Source organism: Channa argus, chromosome 7, assembly GCF_033026475.1.
Source record: "Channa argus isolate prfri chromosome 7, Channa argus male v1.0, whole genome shotgun sequence".
Taxonomy (NCBI): domain Eukaryota; kingdom Metazoa; phylum Chordata; class Actinopteri; order Anabantiformes; family Channidae; genus Channa; species Channa argus.
This window is the reverse complement of record NC_090203.1, coordinates 2,878,132-2,902,355: the sequence shown is the minus strand read 5'-3', so window position 1 is coordinate 2,902,355 and position 24,224 is coordinate 2,878,132. Positions and strand designations below refer to the sequence as shown.

Below are 24,224 nucleotides of genomic sequence, written 5' to 3'. Positions count from 1 at the left end.
CTGCAGAAAGACAGATGCTTATTGGACGGCTGGATTCATCAGGTTTGTATCATGAGCAGAACAGAATAAACGTCATTGTCCATCGCAGCACGAAACGCGTCTGTGTCACGCTGATATGAAACACAGCTGGCGTCAGTCGAGGGAAAAACCGAACGTTTCTTTTTAAGGCACGATGTTCAAACACTCGTGCTTGGAGTTTCCCGGGAGCCCAATGATTAAAGGGCAGGTGCAGTGGGCCAGGCGTGAGTCCAACTTAGGAACTAAATAAGGGGCGTCACAGGGACAAGTGGTGTGGACACAATGGTCCATCGCATCAGCAGCAACAGTTATTCAGAAACGTGCAGACAGTAGTACCTGAGGTTGGTAAGGCCGTCGTCCACGGACCACAGGGTCAGTGGTTCGATCCCCGAACCCTGAAACGTGTCTCGGGCACCTTGCATGGCAATGTTGCAACGTTGTAAAGCGCTTCACAAGCAGCCACTTCCAGTAAAAAGCTTCATGGGTGCTGAGCAGTAAAATAATTAGGTGGACAGTTTGAGCTCAGCGTCAGCTGCTCTCTGCAGCTGCAATCAGGCAAAAGTGTTGTTATATAGCTTTCAGTTTTACAGACCTCCACCGAAAATAGATTCCACTAGAACGGTGCCTCAACTACAGTAACTAATGATTGGACCACAACGTATTCAGTGCAGTAATTATGTCTGGAACATAACAACTACAGTGGGAATCAATGCAAATACAACGTGCTACAAACATGTTTACAGGCGTGTACCACACCCTTATTTCCCTTCTTGCTATTTAAAGCATATACGACTGTCTACACCAGCACTGGACATAAATCAGGTCCAGAATGCTCCAATAGTAACGTAGTTTCAAGGATATTAAACTCTGTCCGCAAACTGTTAGTACTCTGCTGCAAGATGGTGCTGACGGCTGTAGTCAAAATTAAAAACAGGCAAATATATATTAGTGGAAATATATTTTAAAACACTGTGTGCACAAAAGAATGATCCAATTATGCTATTAACAATTTCATATCATTTCCATCATATCAACCACTTATAGACAGGTTTTAAAACCTGCCTTTAGGAGTGGTACACACACACACACACACACACACATTTTTCAGTCTCATAAAATCACAGTTGTACAAAGATAAACACATTATTATTAGACGCCTGTGTCCCTTTGTGCTCAGTGAGTGTGTTCAATGTGCTCGGATGCAGATCGCGTCGAGTTTGCAGCGCCGCATCAACCCTAGCAAGGCCGAGACCGTCTCCATGGCAACACATCCTTTCTTCATCCCACCACCTGTGGAGTCTTAAATGAAAGGATTTATGTGATGGAAGAAGGGGAGAAAAAAAAAAAAAAAAAAGGAGCCACAGAGGAGAAACGGAGATCGAAATGCTTGTAAGAAATGGAGGTAGAGGGAAGAAGAGACGGGACCGAAGAAATAATAAAATGTGAACGGATTAATTTGATTGAGAGGAGGATGAGAGGAGATGGAATGAGAGAGAAAAAAGATGAGTGAAAGGAAGAGAGACTGTGGAAAATTGATGCTGAGGTTTCAGTTAGTGTGCGTCTCCTCTTTATTGATATTAATGAGCAGTTTGAGTAAAGATAAAAAAGCCTCATGTCTGACTCATTAGGGTGATTTAGTGTGGAAATGAGAAAAGTCTGTGTCTTCTTGATGTTCAGGTATTTGAAGGTAAAATCTATTTAGAGTTAGAGGTTCTCACTCACTCGGTTTTCTTTTTTTAATAAAAATAAATGTTCTCTTCCCTCGTGTTTAAAGCCCACACACAACCATTACAGCCATAGTTATGGTTGGACAGGTCACCTACTACCTACTGGATCATTGGTGACCTCTAGTGGTTGTAGTAAATATGACCGGTGCCAGAGTTGCGTTTGGCCACACAGTTTATGGGCTGCAAAAGTCTTTGTGGGGAGGGTGAGAGACACCAGTGTTCCTTCTTACTCCGTTCCCTTTCCCTGGGCGCTTTCTCCTGGAGGTTTTCATGGCAGGCCCAGGTGGGGGGAAGCCCCCAGGGCAGACCCAGAACCCTTTGGAAAGATTATATATCTCATCAGGCCTGGGAATGCTCGGGATCCCAGAGGAGGAGCTGAAGAGCATTGCTCGGAAAAGGGAGGTCCGGGCTACGTAACCGAGTCCGCGTCCTCTACAACCGCACTTTGGCCAAGCAGCGGGAGATGGATGGTTTCTGTGTTTAATAATTTACAGCCTATTTCTGAAGGTATTGTTTTCTGCCAAGCATAATATCCCATGATTATAACCTACTGAGCCCACTAGCATGTGGAGCTGGGTCCTGGTGGGCCAGAGATGTTGTGCCACAGGTAATGATGTGATGACATTTGACGCAGGTGCGTATTAGGCATCAAACCTCCCATGACTGTTTGTGGTTGGACACCTCTGTAGCCTCCTTATATCTGTGCATGTTGTCGACCTGAAAGGCAGCGTAGCACTTTCCCTCTGCAGGGAAATGTTGCACCTTGCACTTACATTACTTGCTAAATGCAAATGTTAAATCCTCAAAACCTTCGTGGTTTCTTACGGTGGCCCTGAGAACTCCCGGCGCTGCAAGTCGAGATAGCACAAAGTCACAACACATCCAAATTAAGAAATGTGCTGCAAAACGACAACACTACGGAAATTTCTCCGGGAGCAACAAAAACTACATTTACATGTCCACTTTTTAGTCTCCCCTGGAAACGTGACAGTTGTCTGCAATGATTCTGAGGGGACGCTAAAAGGTGAAATCATTTGGTTGTGTTGTGGCTTTTGCAGTGTGCTTCTTAATGATGCGCCTGTATTGTCAAATTGATGAAGTAGGTTTTTTTTTAATTTTGCTTGTGTTTTGTCTATTTTCAGTGCCCTGAGCTCTCGGGGTCACCGTTGTGTCAACAGGAGTCTGAAGGCTTCTGTTTGTTTGCCATCCACTGTCCAAACTTTCCCCTCCTCCATCCCGTCTGGGTCAGCAAACTAGCTGCCGGGCCCTAACTGTCCGAACCAATTAGGTTCCACTTAACAGTCTGTCGCAGCCAATCGCAGCCCCCCGTGTGAATGGGTGGTTCAGTGGCTTCCCCTCTCCAAACTGATCTGGGTTAAACAAAAGCAGCCTGAGGGTCGGCGCCTGGCCAGCACAGCCTAACAGCACTTGGCCCTGAGCCGCCATCACCTCCCAACAATCATTCTGACACACACACACACACAGACAGACAGACACACACACACACACACACACACACACACACACACACACATGCAGACAAGCCAAACTGCTCTTATTAAGACCATTCACACCCTTCACCAGAGGAGCTTGGAAGCTACTCTACTTAGTAATAGGTTATACTGGCAGAGAGACAACACAGACACACACATACACACACACACACACACATGCAGTGTGAGGAGTCTGTTCATGTAATGCAGTTTGATTATCTCATCTAAAGTGGGAGGGAAACAAACAAAGACTCTTTTATTCTGAGAGTTTTGTCTCTTCTGGACCTCGGTCGGTCTGTCCCGACAGCTCCAGACACCCCCCCCTCCCCCCCATCCCACCCCCGCATCTGTACTTTTAATTGGATAAAAGATGCTGGTCAGTCTTAGTTTAGTCATGTTTACCAAATAATTTTAGTTTTTGTGTCATAAATTGGCAACTTCGAAGATGCTGTCAGTAGGTTTCGGATTCTGCATGATGACAAATGTGCCATAAAACACAGGACGCAAAGTTCATTCGGAAAATCTTCAGCAGCAGTAAGATTTTTGCTAAGTGCTCATTGAATTTTAGATTCACAAATGTGCATTTCATCTTAGCTCTGTCAGGACGTGTTGTCCACATAGATGATCTTTTGGTCAAGAATCAATTTCGAACCTTTAGTTTTAAACCTTAAAACTTAACAAGTGCACGAAAAGTAAAATGTGAGCATTTACAAAAACTGAGTTCATCAAACTCCAGTGATAGCTACTACAGTAAATGGACCCTTTTGTCTGCTAGTTATTTCTGCTGCCCATCAAGGCCTGTCCAGACCCCGTCCCAGTCCTTCAAATGAAACCTTCAGCTCCAAAAATGTGGCAAAACAACCACAGGTTAAACATTCAAATTTGTCGAACTTCATCAAAAATGTTTCATTCCTACAAAATGTGATTTGAAAAATCATCCCTGAATGACAGAAATCTTTATATGAGTTATTACCAGTTTCACGACCCACACGCGTACAAAAAGCTGCACGGTGCTGACAAAAACCTGTGCTTTACACTCATTTCATCTTGTATCCGTGGTAATGTCACGGAAACAAACCTTTTTAAGTACTTGTGGTGGCTAAGGCTTCAATTTATTTGAAACCATGCTGCACATAATTAGTGCAGCATAAGTCGTCTTTTCTGTTTATTACATCAAACTGATTGAAACTTGAATCCCCCCCTTTTCCTCGTCTTTAAATAAGTTTATTGAGGAACCTACTACTGCGACTTTGTTGCACATTTCTTTCATTTTAGAAGCCACAAGAACGTGTCTCATGTTGTCTTTATTTTGCTTGAGTTGTGGCACCTTTGATAAATATGCAAACGTGTGTCAGTGCTTCACTGAAGCTGGTGTGATGCACAACTTTTGAGTTTTGGAGCTGATGTGCAGCTGCTACACTGCTCCTAAACCAGCTGTCCGTCAAAACGTCCCCCTCCTTAATCCAATTAGGCTAATGAGGCAGTGAAAGGGAAACGACTTTGCTTAATTGGAGCTCAGTCCAGAAATGCACAGTGAGGCCAAACTGTTGAGATGTTTGTGCGTCTGCAACTTCACAATCCGAAACAGGGAAGTTGATTTTGGGATGTATGTCTCAAGCCAACGTGGCCTGACAAACTCATGAAAGCTGCTTTGCAGAAAAGTTGTAGTTAATGGAAAAAATTGCAAAGTTGCGGAGAATTCACGGTGATTGGTTTAATTTGTGGTAATTGTTGCTATGGCAACATCATGAAAGGGCTAATTTTACACTGATGGAAATGGAAATGAGGTGGCAACCTTTAAAGGCTTGGTCATACTTTTTGATTTCCACACTTATGTTCATGTTTGAAGACCGTTTGGAGAAGTTGTATTAAATTCTAAATGATACTATTTCTAATTTTTTTTTTTATGTCAGTCATTTTTTTTTTTTTTTGCAGAACCTTTCAAGTTCACACCATCCTTTTTGTTAATCAGTTCAGTACTTTGCTCTGCAGCCTCCTATTACTAACAGAGGTGTCACAACATGATGCTGTGACCTTTCAAGAAGCTTTGATTCATCAGTTCTGGATAAACTGAGAATATTCCAACTTTAGCACTCAAACAGAAATCAGTTCGCCAAAGCAAGAAAACCTTCTCTGCGCGTTTATTTACCACATCTGCAGATCACAGCACAGTCTGTGTGCACAAACCAGGGCGAGAGGCATGCAGCTCTCCATTTTTAACTTTAACTTTCTCTTCTCTCTGTCCCTCTTCATCGCCCTGCCACTCCACTCAGTTAGCTTTCTAGACTTTACTGTTTGTATTCATAGAGCTGGCTGCAGCAGAAGGAGGAGGAGGAGTTAATTGCTTTGAAGGCTGACTGGTTTTCTCAAGAGACGCAGCCCTCAGCTGTACAAACCGTCGCTAACGAGTGCATTGCTGTCAGGTGTGTGTGTGTGTGTGTGTGTGTGTGTGTGTGTGTGTGTGTGTGTGTGTGTGTGTAAATCTAACAAACAAAGCTGATCATGATTGTTTGTACATGTGGACATTTGCATTGTTAAATCCTGATTTCTTGCTGAGTTGAAGCATTTAGTGTGTAGCCTAGTTATAGTAAAATCTATTTGTGTGTGTGTGTGTGTGTGTGTGTGTGTGTGTGTGTGTGTGTGTGTGAGCATGGTTCTGGTATATTATCTCCGGCTGCTTATTTGATGTGTTGAACAGCAGTGGAATGTGGGACTGCTGGAAGGATCAGTCCCAGAACAACCCCCAGCTGCTGCTGCTGCTGCTTCAGCGACAAACTGAGGCCTCCCACCTGTCGAACGCCTCGTGGTTTAACCAACAGCCTCACGCCGTAAAGCGTCGACCCACACGTTACGACCCATAAGATGCCGGTTCCTGTTAATTCAAGGAAGGTTTTCTTTGCAGGCACGTGACGTCCTGTTCCCACGCTCACAAACCTATGACCCTTGTTGCTGATGTGCAGATTAGTGTCGAGCACTGCTGGTGAAATGTTGTCGCTCAACGCACACTTTCACAGTACCAGGTGCAGCAGCAGCGGGATGTGATGTTAATTAAGAATTCTCTGTGGACAAAGGAGCTAAGCCAATATCTCCTGGGCAGACGTGGTCTGTGCCGAAGGATCATTTGTGCAGGATGTTTTGAGGCTGGTGTTGTTGTGGTAAATATCAGGTCATCAGCTTCTTCGAAACAGAGATGGAGGACAAACCGACAAAAGTACTTGGCATCCATCATTGTCTTTCCCATACTTAGTACAATTACTACATTTTTATATTTGTTATTAATTAAATATTAAAATAGTACATGTACCAGCATCGTAGTTGATACTGTGGGCTAATAAACACGTGGCTGAATCCAATGTGAAAAGGTTCCGTTTCTGACAAATACTTAAGAGCCATGAGAGGCTGATGATGATGAGGAGGATGATGAGGAGGAAATTTAACATCATGCCTGCTACTTTATGATACTCTCTCACTCCAGTTAAGTGTGTTTCTTAACCCTGTGGCGGTGAAACAGCGAAATGTTGCCACTGCTAGATCCGTCCGGAAGCAGCCACCTCAGGCTGCGGCTGCACCACCGAGAGAAATTGCTGATGGTAATAAAAAAGATAAATCACAGCAAAGAGTTCAGTTTTATTTCCTTCAGAGTAGATAAAAGCGTTGCTAGTTTTATCGTCGGCAATACTCGAGCCCAGACCCTTCACATATTTACAGCTTTCTTACAGTTGTCTGCGATATCATTGCTTCCCCACCTATTGAACTGGGCTCCTCAAAGTCTCCCAAATCCCTCCGAGCACTTAATCCCTAATCCCACTTCCTAACCATTCAAGTACATTAGCAAATTATTCCTTTAATCCAAGGCGAGCCGGCCGAAGTCATCGACCAGAGGATAAGTATACAGCCAATCACATCTCGTTTTAATTTGTTTCATCCACAGGATTCGAGGCTGAAGTCCTTTGTCCACATTGTGAAACGGCTTTTGGTTTGTGATGAAAAAACTGCCCTGAACCAGGTGGTGATGTGGATACAAACGACGGCAGATGTTGCATCCATTCGTTCCTCTTGTTCTTAACTAATGTTTGTTCATATTTCAGCTGATGAGGTTCAGGCTTAAGTGGAAATTATGTTTTTAGCCTGAACTTTGCCTAAATGTTAGCACAGAAACACTTGTTTTGTTCCACTGAGATTAGTGCGAATGTCTGTGAGAGAAGCTCTGTGCTGCCCCAGACATTTTACTGAATTTTTAATAGTAATGGATGCTGCTTTTTGTGAAGTCACTATGGTTTATATGAGGTCAGCATTTTATTTTCAGATCCCAGCTGGAAAAAAGCTAAATGTCCTGTGGTGTTAGTGACTGCTGTGTTTTGTTTTCACACTTTTGCTCCATTTTGACTGAGATTTTTGTGGATTCTGTGTTTGTTTTGTTTGTATTTGTAGTTTTATTGATTGTTCGTTTTTATTATTTATTTTTTCTTTTAGGTTTTTTATTGATCGTATTTATTTCATGAATGTAACCAAACGCTTCCCACTTCCTCACATGTTCTATTTATGCTAAATATCCGATTTTGTGTGTGTGTTTGCAGGAAATGTGGTGCCATTCAATGTCACTGACCTGGACAGCATGACCAATACCTCCCTGTTTAGCGATGAGGAGGGACCTGTCAAGGTCAACGAGGTCACCGCTGCAGCCGCTGAGATGAGCACCTCAGTCAGTCCCGACACGTTGGATCCCGTGACCCCGAGGGCGACCCACAGCCCCCACACTGGCGAAGAGGAGGAGCAGAGCAGCGGCATGTTTGTTGAAACGGTGGCCCCTGTGGTGGAGGAAGTCAGCGTGGCCACTACACCTCAGCTCAGCCCCGATTCGGCTGAGAAGGAGCACCTGCTGCCCACTAGCCCACAAAGAGACGATGTTGTGGGGGGTGGGGAGGAAGAGCAGGACGATGAGCAGCTGCCCCACACTGACCCACCTTGGATCCACGCTAAGGACACGGCCATGTTAGACCTTGATGACCTTGTCACCACCACTGCTCCACCCTCGATCGCAACTAACCCCTTCAACCCTGACATTCTCCATGTGGACTTCTTTGATCTCTCGTCTCGTGGACGCAGCCTGGACCTAGCCCCAGCCTCTCCTTCATCACTGGCCCACGAGCTGCAGGGTGGTGACCCGACATCGTGGGCGATGCCGGACAGCTACGACTACCTCACCCCTTATGAGGACGGCATGTCTCCCACCGCTGATGAGTATACCTACAGCACCACCACTGACACCTACGAAGACCCCAGGCTGTCTGCTGGGTTTCCAGCTCGCTCCAAGCCACAGGTCCCACAACCTGGCTTCTTTGTCCCTGGAGCAGGCCGTCCTGGTGTTGGAGCGCCGGTACCAAACAACCCTGTGGAGGGAGCCTTACCAGTGGACGGGTCGGATGGGGTTGGTGGATGCCGTGAGGGCTACCAGATGGTGAATGGAAGTTGCCGTTCGCCCTGCGACATGCTGCCCAACTACTGCTTCAATGGGGGACAGTGTTACCTGCTGGAGGGAATGGGCGTTTTCTGCAGGTGTGACACAACATACACATGCTGCCCTCTGCCGCTAACACATGACTGTACCTGTATCACACCTGCCACACACCTATTCATCATTTCAGAGGCTGCCAAGGTCACAACTTAGTCAAAGCAAATAACACAAATGTAACACACATAGTGCTGCAACCACAGCTGGTGGAACACAATAAAAGTTCATACATTCCTCAAGAAATCATATCGACTTAATTCACAGTGTTTAACATTTCTCAGCTACATTGTCCCAGTAGGGCAAAACAGCCATGAGTGATGTCATTAGCAGCAGCTGTAATGTAACTAAAGGCAAAGAAAACCAAAGCAACGGAGCTCATTTACATGTATAATCGATTCTAAATGCATTGTGATGGCTCTGCAGGGACATCAAACACAAGTTCTGTCACCTGATGCACTGACTGAGGCTTTTCTGAAACATATTGATTTAGTTTGTAGGAACATCAGAAAAAGCTCTTTTAACAAGGGACGTTTATGAGGAAAAGTCCCCTTCGTCTGACATTTGGTTGTTCTGTGCACGGGCCCACACGAGCGCACGTATGATAATATGAGAAAAACGTGAACTCATGCAAACCGCAAAAGCAGAAACTCCACATGCACTCACTGTTCCGCCTAAGAATATTCCACGTCCGTGAACACTGCCTGCCGTCCAGGCTTCCGATGCAAACTCCACTCGCGACTTTCCTCAATATTTGATTCACTGGGTTGCGGCGGTGATGAATCTAGGTGGAGGTCAAAGGTCAACCGGATTAAGGGAATCATTTATGATAATATGGTGTAAGCCACGGAGTAGTTTCAGCTCAGTGTGGGCGCTCAGCCAGTGCGTGAGAAAGTCAACAATCACGGTGCATCTGTGATGACAGCAGCTACACTCTCGTTATTAAAACACCACATGGGCGCACGGGCTTCGGGATTAAAGGTGCCGCAGTGTTGTGCGTTTGCTTTTAGATCCATTTAACGTGTTAGATGCACATGATATCACCTCGAGGCATTGCAATCAGTTCAAACACTGGGTGTAGGCAACAGTCCGGTGGACTTGTTTTACAGCAGCCATTTTGTACCGGTGGTCAACATCCATTCAGTACGAAATCCACCATCTGAGAGGCATAGAAAACAATTCAAACAGCCACGGTAGCCTTGGCTTACGGGAAATGGCTGCACATTGTTATTGAGCAACCTTGTGACAAAAAACAGCTGGATCATAGTGAATACACACACACACACGCACACACACAAGCTCCTCCATTGGCAGACCTGAGGCTGATTTGTTCCTCATAGTGTGTGTTTGTGCTATCACTCGCATAAACGTTGGCTTCCTATTTCCGAACGTCAGAGGTTTCGCATGCATTTCTTCATAATTATGAAATAAACCAACCAATCAGTGAGCAAAAACTCCCAATTAGTGAACATCTGCGCAGATTGAAATGCAAATGTATGCACAGTGGCGACCAGACTCCTGACTTGCAGCTGATGGAGAAAATATTAGCATGACTCACCCTGCCCACTATGGGCCGTAAGGATAATTAGCACCAACAAGTTAGATAATTGCAGACATATCAGTGATTTGATGTTTGTGTTACTTTACAGCAAAATTTACTCAGTAGCACAAAAAGGAGGTAGAAACAGTTCTCTCACCTTAACCAGAGCAGGTAAATTCAAATAGCACTGTTATCATTACCTATGCAACTAAACTGCCAATGCAAATATGGACAGGGGGCCATACTTGCATTGTGTGTGCGAATGGCAATCAACATTGTAAAGTGACCTATATATAAGTGACCATTTACCATAAGTTTGGCAGTTTGGTTATGGTTGTGTCAGGAAGGGCACCCAGCATACAAAACCTGCGTAAATATTTGTGAGACCTCATTAAAAAAGTAATTTACAAAGAAAAGCTGCTAACCTTTTTGAGCAGACACCATAGGCAGAAGATAAAGTATCAAATCAACCGATTATAGGGTTATTGACTGGGTGAGCAATGGAGCAACGCTCACGTAGAGATGTTGGAAAATTCTTATTAAGCGTAATTCAGATATTTAGGGCAGATTTTGGGCTTCAGTCAGCAGATAGCAGCAGAGATGAACCTCCTGAGAGTAAGTCAGATGAGGTCCAGAGACATCTGACTGCTGGGCAAAAGCGCAATATGGGTCAATGGAGCTCTGGCACAGATGAGGACCGATATGTTCCTCTGAGAGTGTGTGTGTGTGTAGCTGCATCGTCCGTCACGCCGTTTCAATTACAGTGGGATGAATGTTTGGACCTTTAGCCCGCTGCAGTAAAACCACAGCCGTTTGAAATGCGCTTGCTGACCGCAGACCGACCTGTCGTATCACTTGCCCACAGACAGAAAATACACACCTGCTGGGAAGCTACCGATCAGAGGTTACTGATGCCTGCGCTTATAGCTATGACTTCCCCACACGTGTTCTAAAGCGGTTTTAAAAAGAATAGCAATGCTCAATTAAACGTTACCCAAACTCATCGTGAGTGCACAAAATAACTTTATTGATCCCCTGGGGAAATTACATTGCCTTGTTAGAGCTGGTCTCTGGGGGGAGAAGCAGGAAAGAAACAAAAGGCACCTTTACCAAACCAACGAGGAAGCACATAGACAATGAAATAATTAGAAATAGATAAAGTAAAGTAAATAATAATTTGTGTCTATGAGTTTAATGGCCACTGGGCGAAAGGATCTCCTGTTTACAGAACTTCCCCAGATGACATCATCTGAACTCCCAATGATGAAAACTCCTCTGGGTGATGTCATTTGGATGAATTTCTTAGAGGGAAGCAAAGAAATCTTTTAATATAAGGAAGCCAGAGGTCAGTTTAAAAGCATTAATGTACATTTACACCCTAAACTAAGGCCATAAAGAGCAAGATGAACATTGTTGTGATGAATGTGTGTTTTGTGATTGCTAATGGCAGCTAATTATTTTCCACCTAACTACAAAGATTCTCAGTAACTGTAGACAAAATGTTTTTTGTACTACGCTTGGCCCCTCAACTTTTTAATCAAAAATCAATTCACTAAGATGTAAAAATTACAGAGCTTTTTATCTAAAAATGGTCCAATATGCCAATCAAAAAAAAAAATAAAAAAATCAATTGCATCAAAGCTCTGCTGAAATTGCCAACATGGCGTCTCCTACACAGAACATTCAGCCACACTGACTGTTCACATTTGCCTTTGAACTTACAATGTTAAACGTTGACATTTTTAACCCTTATTTGCATCAAACACAGCACAAATATATCAAGTATCAAAAGGTTTGCAGCAGTAAGTCTGTCCTATAAACTATGGTCCTGAATTTTAAAGGTTGAACGAGATGAGAAACTGGAGGAAGGGAAATGAAAGCGCCGAGTGGAGCTACAGGGAAGTTTCAGAACAGTGGTGCCGTTGCTGGTTAATCCACAACACGTTGCTGTGCTGTCACTTTCATTCTGGCTTGGCGCAACGCACTGAAATGCAAAAACAGTCCAGCAGCCAAATTCCCTCAAATGTACCGAGACACTGAGACAAACCCCTTTAGTCCTGCACCAGTATAGTGAGATTTGAACCCTGAACCATCAGTCAGTCTGTACAAACACTGAGCAGTGCAGTCTCTCTGTTCTTCAAGTTATCTGTGGCATCTCCTGTCCCCCTGACCGATGGGATCTGACATCGTAAATCGCCTCCTCCTCTGGAGCTGCACGACTGCGGACCATATTTGGGGAAAGAGATGAGAAAATTGAGGGAGAGAACAAGAACAAGTGTGTGTCAGGGGAACAAAAAGAAAGGACAACAGAGCCAGTGTTTATAGGCTGACTGTTTATGAAAGGAGCGTGTGCACGCTGAAGGAAGAAGAAAGAGGGATGAAGAGGGGAAGCAAGCAAGAAGCTTTCAACAGGAAGTCAAAGAGCGATAGATGGAACAAGAAAAGTGTGAGAGGTGGACGCAGAAAAATAGACGAGGCAGAAGAGAAACTTAGTGCAGAGAATGAGTCAGACTCTTAGAACTGCTGCCAGTATGGAAAGGAGTCAGGCGAGCCAGGTTGAATTTGATCGTGTGTGTGTGTGTGTGTGTGTGTTCTGCAGCTTGATGTAATTAAGCAAAGCTTTGAGCAACAACAACAGTTTGTATCCATTTTAGGTTTCAAGAACACATCATGGAAAACACATCCAAACACACATTTAGATGCTTCACACACAAAGAACACCCTCCCAACAAACCCCCCCACGACACACACACACACACACACAAACACACACACACACACAGGCATTTTGGGTGTATTAGGGATCAATTCCAAGTCAAAGAGCGTGGGCCTGTGGAATCAGGCAAGAGGTCAAACACACTGGAGATTTACAGCTGCCAAGGAGGCTGGGACAAAAGACACACACACACACACACACAGACAGTTAGTTTGTTTTTGCCAAATGTAACCGGGCCTGACGTATTCAGTTGTTGAGCACACACACATACGTGCACACACACACCCTCACACGCACATTTGTTTTTAGTAATAGTTGTCATGGTACAGGGTAACAAAGTTTTTCTGCACATAGCACACAACTTTCAGGCGTCTACTGATCTTTATGGAGGTGGAGCTAATCGCTAACAGCCTGATTCCGTCTTTGTCTCTTTGTTTACCTCAGATTCCTCCAAATGTTTACGTTCTTATTTTGCAAATCTCAAAATAACTGAGATTTATCAAAGTGATATGGCTGCAAAGTTACTATATAAAAATGTGTCTGTACCTGGAAAAACCATCCAAGGACGTGAATGTCTTAAGGGACGATGTCGTGTAATCACAAGACACCACAAGTGCCAGAGAATCGTCCAACGCAAACGATGATAAATTAAGGTGGTGGGCAGCTCTTCCACATAATGTTTGGATAATGAACCTCAATAAGTCCAGTATCATCAGAAAACAGCAGAAAAGTTTCGCACCTTAGTGGTGAGTTTTGCTCTCGTGCATCATGAGCGACAGTGGTGCCAGGTCATTTTTCTTATAAGACCGAGCTACTACTTGTTTTTTCTTAGTTTTTTTGATAGATGTGTTCTGGTGATGGAAGAATAGGACAATGTCGTATCGTGCAGTGATCGGACAGCTGCTCTGATTTCTTTTTTTCAACCATTTCTTGACGGGTATCAGACCATTTACCAAGCAATTGTGTACTGACTTTTAACAAAACTGTATTCTGCACCTACAGTACTTCAAACCCGCTGCAAACTCCTATAAATGGTTCCCGCAGCTTCATAGTCATAGTTCATTTTGGACTTGTCTCCTAATCAATGAAAGAATAAGGACTCGGATAAATAAGCCAATTCTGTCTTCTGTTTGTTGCAAACAGCTGACATTTAATATTGGACCAAGCTGATCGCTTTTTATACACTAGCAAACTAACTGACACAACCAATACTGACTTTTTTCATGGAACATTTTAGTGCTTCAGGTTGAATCCATGTGTCGGCCTCCATGACACGAGAATGTTTTGAGCTCACTGTGCTGCCTATTTCTGTCAGAGTCAGAAGTTGACTGGCTTAAATTGAGAGCAGTCCATCGAAGGAGAAAGGTGCAGTAATTGTGAGCATGGGACACATCTGTCTCGGTTATTGGTTTGCTGTTTACGGTGCTGTGAGGGCTCCTCAGGGGGCCCGAGGTTTAGTTAAATGGGGTTTGGTTAACGTCATTTGCATTGTTAGCCAGTCTCTCTTAATATATATTAGCATGACGTTAGCATCTCATCTCAGTGTGCAGTCTTTTCACACAAACATCACTGGATACTGGAAAAGGATCCGCAGCATCCGACAAAATGTCCTGGAGCATCGACACATTATTACCTTGGTTTGAACCGGTCGCGTTCTTGTGCTGCCAACCGGAGAACCCCAATTATGTCGCTGTTTTTTTTCCCAATCCCTTTTCAAGTCGAGGGATTTAGCATCGCTCGCTGACTGAATGGAACAGTGTTCCCCCAAATCCGTGGCCACTAATCAGGTTGTAATGGTTCAATCAGCATAATGGAAGCAGCTGGACTGATATTTGACTTGAGCTGGTTTGTTTTCTTAATGTGCTGCAGAGATGCCTTGGCGAAATCTAAAAAGGATGTCAGACGAAAGAGAAAGAATTTGACCTTAAGTAATATTCCATGTGTGTTTCAGATGGAGGGGGCCTGGCCTGTACCAGCGTTCATGCATCTGTCTTGTTATTGTTTCTAAACTCTCCTGCAGAATTGTTGAATCTCTCACACGTCCAGAACCCGCTGCAAAACAGTCATAATCCGCCGTTTTATTTTTCATACCTTCCATCTGAGGAACGAGTGTCAAGTGCTTCTGACCAGCAGAAAAGCCAGACATTCCCAGTGATGGAGAAAGGCAGACGGCAATCAGCTCAGCTCACTGGGAAAATCCAACCAGAAAAGTTCATATATTAAAGACAAGGTATTTAGCTTTAGAGCCAGAAAGTGAAAGAAATGTTATATGACACGGTTTACGAGGTTTGAAATCGGAGCTCTCTGTCCCTGTCATCGTTTTAAACTACGTTTAAAGATCCACATACCTTCACCAAGACAAATCTGAGAAGTAGAAACGTTCCTGATCGCACAAACCACACAGAAAATCAAGCAATAACTACCCCCTCCTCTTTTCAACAGGCTGCATTACACACATTTACACTATGGTTTATTGAACGTATTAATAATGTAAAGCACAGACAGGTGCAGCCTGTGGCTCAGTCACAAGGTGGTTGGTACTTGTTGGGTTTAGGATTAAAAACCTTTCACAGACAGCTACACAAACGATGATGAGGGAGTGGAAACCACTTTTGTATTTTTTTATACATCACCGATCAGACATAACTTTATGACTCCAGTACAGCAGCTCTGCCATGAATTCTACTTGTTTGTTTTTATTTGAAATTATGTTTTCATTTCTCAGTTTTTAGGCTTTCTTTTTAATGGGTTTACAGGTCGTGGAGTCGTACTGGAGTCCATTTTAAGAAGAAAGGGCTGATTCTAACGTTTTGGCCGCCTCATTCATTTTCAACATGGTGGCCAAAACATTACAACCACCTCTTCTTATAATGCAAAATTGAGAAATTAAAACCTTGTCACAATGTTAGTGTGTATTCAGTGTATTTGAACTTTAAATTTGAGTAACACATTTTACAAAAATCCTCCTTCTTTTAACATTTGCTCCTAATCAAAAACTTGAAGTATCGCCAGTCCATCACTGACTAAGCCAAACTCTCCTTTATTCTAAGTCATAAAGTTTCTAATAATGTTTTTAGATTATGGGAAATGTCTCTCTCTCTGTTATTTTTTAAATCAAATCCAGTTTTTAATCCAGGCCTCGGCCTGCCCTGTGGTTGGCCTTCCTCTCCCAAAGCCCTCAGCATAACAACAAAGTTTCCTTTAATTCAACAAACCCACAAATGAGTCCAGAGTTATTACTTTTGAGTAAGAACCGTCCTCTGCTGGTCTGACGGCATTAGATCCACCTCTGTGCGGGTCCTGCAGATTTGACTTTTTCCTTCATCCTCTGTCTCTGTTGAGTTATTGCATGAGAAAATACGTTTGCTTCAACGAAGAATCCTTAGTGTTGTTTTAATGCAAGCGTAGAATTTATGCTAAAATATGCAGCAAACTCTCTGCTGTGCCCTTTGCTGTCAGCCCAGATGCAGGTCTGTTGGACCTCATAGCCTTCTGTGTGGTTCTTCTCCCTCTGCCCTTCCAAAGACCGTGTTGTTAAAATGCATTTCTCCTCTTGGTTTGTTCTGTCTCCGAAGGAAAATCATCTTTATTTTCGTATTGAACATCGAATAAGATTCGCTTTTCTTATACGTGTATTTTGGATTTAAATTTTTACATCTTTAAAAATAAACAATTAGTCACTGTTTGGACCTACTCTTGATTGAGCTCACTGATCCCTTGATCCTTGAATTAACCTCTCTGGCAGAGGTAAAAAAAAAAAAAATCCTTAAAACATACAACATCTTTTTCTCACCAGCTTGATCGTTGAGGATTTATTGCTTACCAGGAGCGGTCAGGTGATCAGAGAGGTTGTAAACAAACCTCATTTGTTACATCCATCACAGTTCACAGAGCAACTTCACCTTCTCAAACCAGCTGTAACTCTGTGTGGACTCATAATTTTCCACTTCATTCAGGGATTATCGCTCATTAATCATTGATCAGTTTTAGGGCTTTGGACTCTGGACCGCGGTAATGGATCAATGGACGTCCACCTGTCAGAGTTTTAGCTTCAGCGTCACATAAACCAAACTGTTCACCTGACGGGAGCATTGTCTTATTGTTAAATAAAAAGCCATTTTCTTCAAAGTCCAGTGGTAAAGTTTTTTTTTAAATGTTTGTTTTCTACAGTCAGGTTTCTGAAAAGATCACGATTACGGTTAAGATGTCAACAGATGGTCTGTATTGGTTGGTGACTCTGGCCTTCTGCACCCATTCACCAACCCAACAGGCCTTTAGCTGTAACTGTGAGCGTAAAACCTTTGGAGAAGTAGATACAACAACATGTGTTGTTGTTGTTTTTTTAATTCCACTAACCGGCTTATTAAACTGTTTTCCAAAAGTCCTAATGAATAAAGCTGCGATTTACAAATGACAAAACTCAACAAAAGACCAAAAGCAACAGTGTCTTATTAAAAGCTTTCCTAAGACCCTCGGACCCCAGTCCCTCCACCTTTTACCTGTAAAGGGCACAGTTGTGGACAACATGTTGCACGCATTATGGAACATGCATCCCATCCACGAGGACTTGGAAAACATGGATCATGTCTGATTGACTGACAGCACATTTTCAGATCTTTGGTAAAAGAAAATCAGCATAAGTAATAGGAGAAATAGCCAAAAATATATAAAAATAAAACCCAAGTTGTAATAAACTGGACTTAGTCTTTAAGCAGGGTGTTGATTCTGGCTGCCCTGTCTTTCCTCGTGACCTTTAGACCTAAGCCGTCTTTCCCGTCTTGAATTGGCCTTGCACTTTTCCCCTCTCCCTGCTCTTTTCACCCTCCATTACTCCTCATCAAAACCAGCAGGGCTTCTTATTAGGAACCCGCCGCCCCATCTGCACCATTGTCACCCTCTGCAAGTTAAATAAAGTCTCTCTCTCTCCTTTGTCTGTGTGTCTGCTAGTCCCTCTCTTGTCCCAGCAAGCCAGACTAATCAGGTAAATATTGAGAGGACTTGTTAGCTCCTTGTACTGTGGCAAAGGCCTCCCTGACGCTAATTCCTCTGCGTTCCTGCCGGGCTACGGCTACTTTTTTAATGTGGATGCGGTGAGCCAAGGCGATGGAGATAATGACGGGTTGGGGAGGGTAAAACTCTGCTTTGGTCGGACCTGTGGGACGTGTGGGAGGTTTTTATAAGACGAATGAGTGAGGCGGGTTGATCCATTCATAGAGGAGTCATGCTTTTAATGTTAAAACTTGGTTTGACAGTGTATGAGTTTTGTCCCTGAGGAGGACTCATGCCCCGATTCATTTCAGCTCTGTGCAGCTGCCCTGGACATGAGACTTATGCAGAAGAAAATTCAATCTTGTTTATTTAACTCAGCCAATAACTCCTTCCTCTTGTGTCAGCTTGTTAAACTGTTTTCCAAATGTCTTAACGGATGAGACAAAGTATCACAACCATCAGTGTCTTATTAAAACTTTCTGACCTGCCCATATTTAACAATCTCAAATTTTTCAAAATGAAGGGACAGAGGTGGTGAAGGTGGGTGACTTTAAACACCTACCTACAACTGTTCAAAGTAATGGGGAAAGAGGCAGAGAGGTGAAGAAGCGAGTGCAGTCAGGGTGGAGCGGATGGAGTGTCAGGACTAATCTGTGATAGAAGGAGATCTGCAAAAATAAAGACCAGCCTTGTTGGACGGCCTGGAGATGGTGGCACTGACAAAAAGACAAGATGTGGAGCTGGAGGTGGCAGAGGTGAAGATGCTGCGATTTTCATTGGGAGTGACAAAGACGGAGCTCTCAGGGCCATGTGTTGTCACCTTAAAAACACTTTATGGTTTATGGTAGATGGTAAATAAAAATGCATTTACTTCTATCAGAAGTGTTAATTCCCTCTGTGCAATTTAGATTGTTGCTTCCACTTAATTTCTCATAATTTATAATAATCTCGTAATTTGTCATGACTCGAAAAGTTTAATGCAAACTGTTGCGCTAAATTTTGTGTTGAGCTAAAACTATTTTAATGTGATTAAAAAAAAGTCTCAAGCCAACATCTCAATTTGTCCAGTTGGGAAAATGTAACAATATTTCCACAAGCCTTAGCTGTTAATTAGAAAATGTTACAAGCAAATGTTACACCTGCATCATGTTAGCACATGGGTGCTGTCATTGTAAGCACTAGTACAGCCTCACAGAGCAGCTGGTATTCGAGTTTTTACTGGACAACAGCGGAGCTCAGTGACAGAATAACAAGATCAAGCTTAGATGTATTTTAATGAAGTATAAATTGTAAATTGTTTCAGTCGTCTCATCTCTTTACAATTGGACCAGAACATTTTGCTCAGGCTGCCGTGTTTTCCTCCAAATGTCAGAAAAGGAACTGATAAAAAACGAGAGATGATTCAGCTGCGGGCGCTCGGCAAAGAGCAGGAGGAGGGAGAGGGAGAGATTGGCAGGAGGGAGGAAAGATGGCGAGGTAAAGAGCCAGTGAAGTTTTTTTGTTTTTTGTTTTTTAAAGAGACAAGCAGCAAGGGTGAAGTCATGGAGAGGAAGAAGGAAAAGAAATGGACACTAGCTGCTAAAAGTCAAACTGTGTCCCCTCTGGAAGGCTGAGTGGGGATGCGTGCGTGCGATGGAACGACATGTCACCGGCGCATCTGCTGCGTTTGCCGCTCAGATGGGTTGCCATGACAACCATCACATCCTTACGCGCTCTCCTCTTTCCTTTATGCATCTCCCCCGTCGGTCTCTCGCTCTCCATTTGTGTCCCTCGTCCCTCACCCTCCTCCCTCCGTTCGACTCCGACTTACATAAGCCTCTTCTTTGTATGAACGCAGAAACGCTTAGAGGTTGAGTACATGGACGCCTCATTGAAAATGTGATAGAACGACTTGATCGCACTCACTCTGTCTCGGATATATTCAAAATGACTCCTGGGTTGTTGCTGGCATTTTTTCTTCAGCTGGCCAAATAACGGGAAGCCTGTCGCGAAAGGAGTCTGCTGCTGTGTGTGCTTACAGTTCATATTGTTATAATTTAGGTTAACGTTTAACACAACTTCAAAAAGCTGTTAAAGGATAATAGGTAAAATTAAAGATGCTATGATTAAGTTTTTTGTTTTTTTTACAAATAGGTTCCATAACTTACCTTAAATCTACATTATGTATCACAATGCATCTTATTCTGGAGGGGGGCCTTGTGGCCTCTTGTGACCATGTAAACCTTTCAGAAGGCTTCAGATATTTATGGTCCCAAAAATATTACCTACTTCCTGACTCTAGTCACACATTGCTTTTTTCAATATTTGTCCAGACGAGCTACAGAGGCAGTTCTAGGGGCCCAGAGGCCTTTGCCAACTAAAGTCACTGCCTCTACCTGAACTTTTACAAACTCAGTACTGCCCCCAGTGGTCTGGATCCATCACTGGCTGCTTGTCCCTCATCCAAAGCTTGTCATAAACAGCCTTATTCTGCTTTATATTGAGGACCATAAATAAAAATTAGTCCTGTGCGAGCCAGCATCACTCAGCAGCATTATAGTCTCGTTAAGCCGTGAAATAGATTTACCATTTAACACGCCTAACAGTCTGTAGACAGAGCCATCTGCCTCTGTTGTTTATGTCCCCGGGCGGTCACCATACCACAGTCTGGGACTCAGATGGCATCTTTATGTGTGTGTGTGTGTGTGTGTGTGTGTGTGTGTGTGTGTGCGCACGGCCCATAATGTACATCAACATATGGATTGTTTGCATGCAGTGCATTATATCTTATGTGCACAACTGCCTTTATGACTGTTTGTGTGTGTGTGTGTGTGTGTCTGTTTGTGTGTAAAAATTGCCCCAGGCTCTTTTGATTTTGGTTGACGTTTCATTTTCGCAGACACAAACACGAAAAACGATAGCAATCTTTTTTTAATAAAGTGGTAGATTTATGTCACGTGCAGTTTGTTGTGAAACATTTAGGGGCCACATACTGTACGAAGAGCATTTTCACATTAAACAGTAGTGACGGTAAAGATAATCAGTAGCAAAGGAGAAAACCTAAATGTTCTCAGGCTACTTTAAAGTGGGCAGGTTTTCAAAGCATTGCTGAGAAATGATCCTATTTTCGCTATAAATGCAAACAATGTCTCACTTATGCACAATTCACTGATCTCAAACATCACAAAGAAACTTCTAAGATGTGGGTTTAACACGGAAACCTTTTTCTCTCTGGTTTGTCTGTTTTCTTTCTGTCTCCCCGCCACGTTTTTCCCACCTCTTCCTCCTGCCTCCTTCCTCTCCACCACTTCTCCACATTTCAAAACTTGTCTGTTCCCGTCATCCACCATTTTGCTTCCGCTCTGTTTCTTTTCTCAAACGCCCATTTTTCTCTTTCCACCTTATCTCTATCTTCCTCTTTCTCTCAGATGTAACGTCCAGGATTACATCTGGCACAAGGGTGCTCGCTGCGAGTCGGTGGTGACTGAGTTCCAGGTGATGTGTCTGGCCGTGGGTGCCTCGGCTCTGGTGGTCCTGCTGCTCTTCATGATCGTCGTCTGCTTTGCCAAGAAGCTCCACGTGCTAAAGACAGAGAACAAGAAGCTGCGCAAACGCAGGTAAGGCTTCACCAGAGCCCGGAGAAGTGAAAAACAATCTTTTCTATCTCAGTTTTGAAGAAAAGTCTGTGGTCGTGCTTTCTGGCCTATACCTGTGACAAATTAGCTTTATTTTCAAAAATAATAACAAGGGATTAAGGTCTTTACACACTAAAGGCGAATAAGCTAGTAGGTCATGGGTTTGAATCCCCAGCCGGCTGGTTTCCCTTCGGTTCCTGCAAGACAAGCATGTTGGGTTAACTGGTAACTCTAAATTCCCTCTAGGTGTGAACCTGAGTGTGAATGGTTGTCTGTCTGTGTTTGTCTTTCTGTTGAACCTGTCAGGGTTGGACCCCGCCTCTTGTCAAATGACAGCTGGGATAAGCTCCAGTCCCACATGACCCTGAAAAGGATATGTGGTTATATATGTTGATTGGATGATCTTTGTCATATTTTCAAAATTTTTTTGTTTTAGAACCGACTGTCATATTTGATGTGAATATTTGCCTCAAAAATTAGCGTATCGTAATGTGTAAAGACCTTTAGAGAAAATGAAATAATATAATTTCCTCACACTGCAGCAAGTGTCTGATGAGGAAATAGCAAACCCTTTGTTTCTGTGGTGGAGGCTGCCTCTAGGATAAACTGACGCCCCCTGACTTGTGTTTAGCGGGAGGTTTGGTGAATGACAGCAACACACCGGTCAAGAAAATAGGAGACGCAGAGAAATCCAATCAAAGTCTAAACGGAGAAGGCCTGTATTTAAACAATATGTCAGAGCTTTCTAGAAAAAAAAGTGTTAAAGATGGAATTATTTAAAATACTTTTTACACAAAGGTCCACATATTGGTTAGATAAGGAGTTTTCAACTGTATGTGACACGAAGGTTGAGAATCACTAATCTGCATCACTTTTGCAATGTATCCATTGAATCTATTATTTAATTTAATCCGGATTTTAATTAAAAGTGAACCTCTATTTAAATCTGTTTTAAGAGGCTAAATGGATGTTGACGCAGACGACCTGACAGAAATGACTTGAGCCTTGAATACCGTTAGTAAAATGTCAAAGATGTAGGACAGAAGAGTAAGAGATGAGAAGAGAAGTGCGGCGCTCAAGGACATACTGTGACTGCAGCACCTACAGACTCACAGCTTATTTCTGTCCTACTTCTATTGCTCTTACATAAGTAAAAATTCTGGGGGGAAAAACTGAATTTACATTCATGTTTTTTAGTCGTGTTCTTTGAATTTACTTTTACCAGTGATAACTGGTGTCGTCTGCTGTTTGATGTAAGTGTAACAATAAACGCACACATTACACATGACAAAGAAGAAAGTTGTAAAGGTGATGTTAAATCCCATTATTTCAAAATCTGGACCCAGTTTGGGCCTCTCATTTATTACCATTACATGAAAGTACTAATCCAAATTTGATTTGCAAAAAATAAATGGATGACAACATCTTTCTGCTGCATGATAATAGAGATTTCTAACACGTTTGTTATGCTTTGTCTCTTTTTCCTTTAATCAAACATAGATGGCAGCTGAAACTCTGATTTAAAGAAAGCAATGTATTAATATATATTTCAGACAATCAGCACAATGCCAAGTATTTTTGAATGATTTTATGGGCAGGAATTGGCATCAACCAGATGCAGTAATGAGCTAAAGAGCTAATCAGAATCCAACATCTGTGGAAGGATATGAAGGTAAGAAAATGAGAGAGTGGGTGAAGGAGCCAGTGGAGGAGGGGGTTAAGGAGGGGGGGGGGTCTAAGACAGTAGTGGAGGAGAAGGGGGAAGGGTGGCAAAGAAATAACATAGAGACAGGGACAGTCTGATGGAGGGTGGGGGTGGTGAGAGCTGCTAAAACTGGAAGCAGTTTTGTAGTGAGCAAGTGAAGAAGACAATGAAGGAATGCTGGATGAGATGAAGAAAAGGGAGGAAGAAGATAAGGGAGGGGCGGAAACCAGATGACAAGATAGATGAGGGAAGAAGAACAAAAGACTGCTTTGCAAAAAAAAATGAAACTAAACGAACAGGGAGCGTAGGGTCACTTTAGTGTTTCACATAAGCTCGACTGGATAAAGGAAGAGTAGTTTTCTAAATGATTCTACAGACTGATTTTTTTTTTTTTGGGGGGGGGGGGGGGGGGGTCTCATAATAACCTGCATATGAATGAATTTTAAAGTGTTTTGTTTTGTATAGTGTAAAATGCTCTCACAAATTATAAGTAGTTGGCCTCCACTAGTTAACATTTTTTAATATATATTACATTTCCACACCATTAAGCTCAAACTGTTAAAGTCTTTTTTTTATAAAAAAAAAAAGGATAATTAAAACACAGAAATCTGTAACTTCTTATACATTTAGCAAACACTTTCTTTACTGTAAAGGACTCGTCGTGGAGTCACATGAAATACTGCCAAAAATGTGTTAAAAAGTAAAAGAATTCTTTAGAAAAAGAATAAATGAATATACATATATATGTATATATTTGATGGGCTGACTGAGAACTGTGTCAATAATAGTTTTAAGACATTATAAAAAAATACACTAAAGTTGTTTTCACTCTCATTTCTGCAGCTGTCAGTAAATTAGTCATATTCACAATTCAAGATTTTCAAAAGGATGCAAAATGATTGTGTGCCGGAAA

The 24,224-nt window shown here is 42.8% G+C and overlaps 1 protein-coding gene across 13 annotated transcripts in view; it reads left to right on the top strand.

Moving 5' to 3' along the window:
* The window catches only part of cspg5a (chondroitin sulfate proteoglycan 5a), a 42,379-nt gene that overhangs the window by 6,330 nt on the left and 11,825 nt on the right, over window positions 1-24,224 (top strand). For all 13 annotated transcript variants that reach the window (XR_010914842.1, XM_067510407.1, XM_067510396.1 and 10 more), the window contains 2 exons: window positions 7,816-8,794; window positions 21,400-21,588. Coding sequence is in view for 12 of the 13 variants with exons in the window: in XM_067510407.1 (XP_067366508.1) it covers window positions 7,816-8,794; window positions 21,400-21,588 (1,168 nt within the window). In the remaining variant the exon portion in view is untranslated. The remainder of the gene's footprint in view (window positions 1-7,815; window positions 8,795-21,399; window positions 21,589-24,224) is intronic.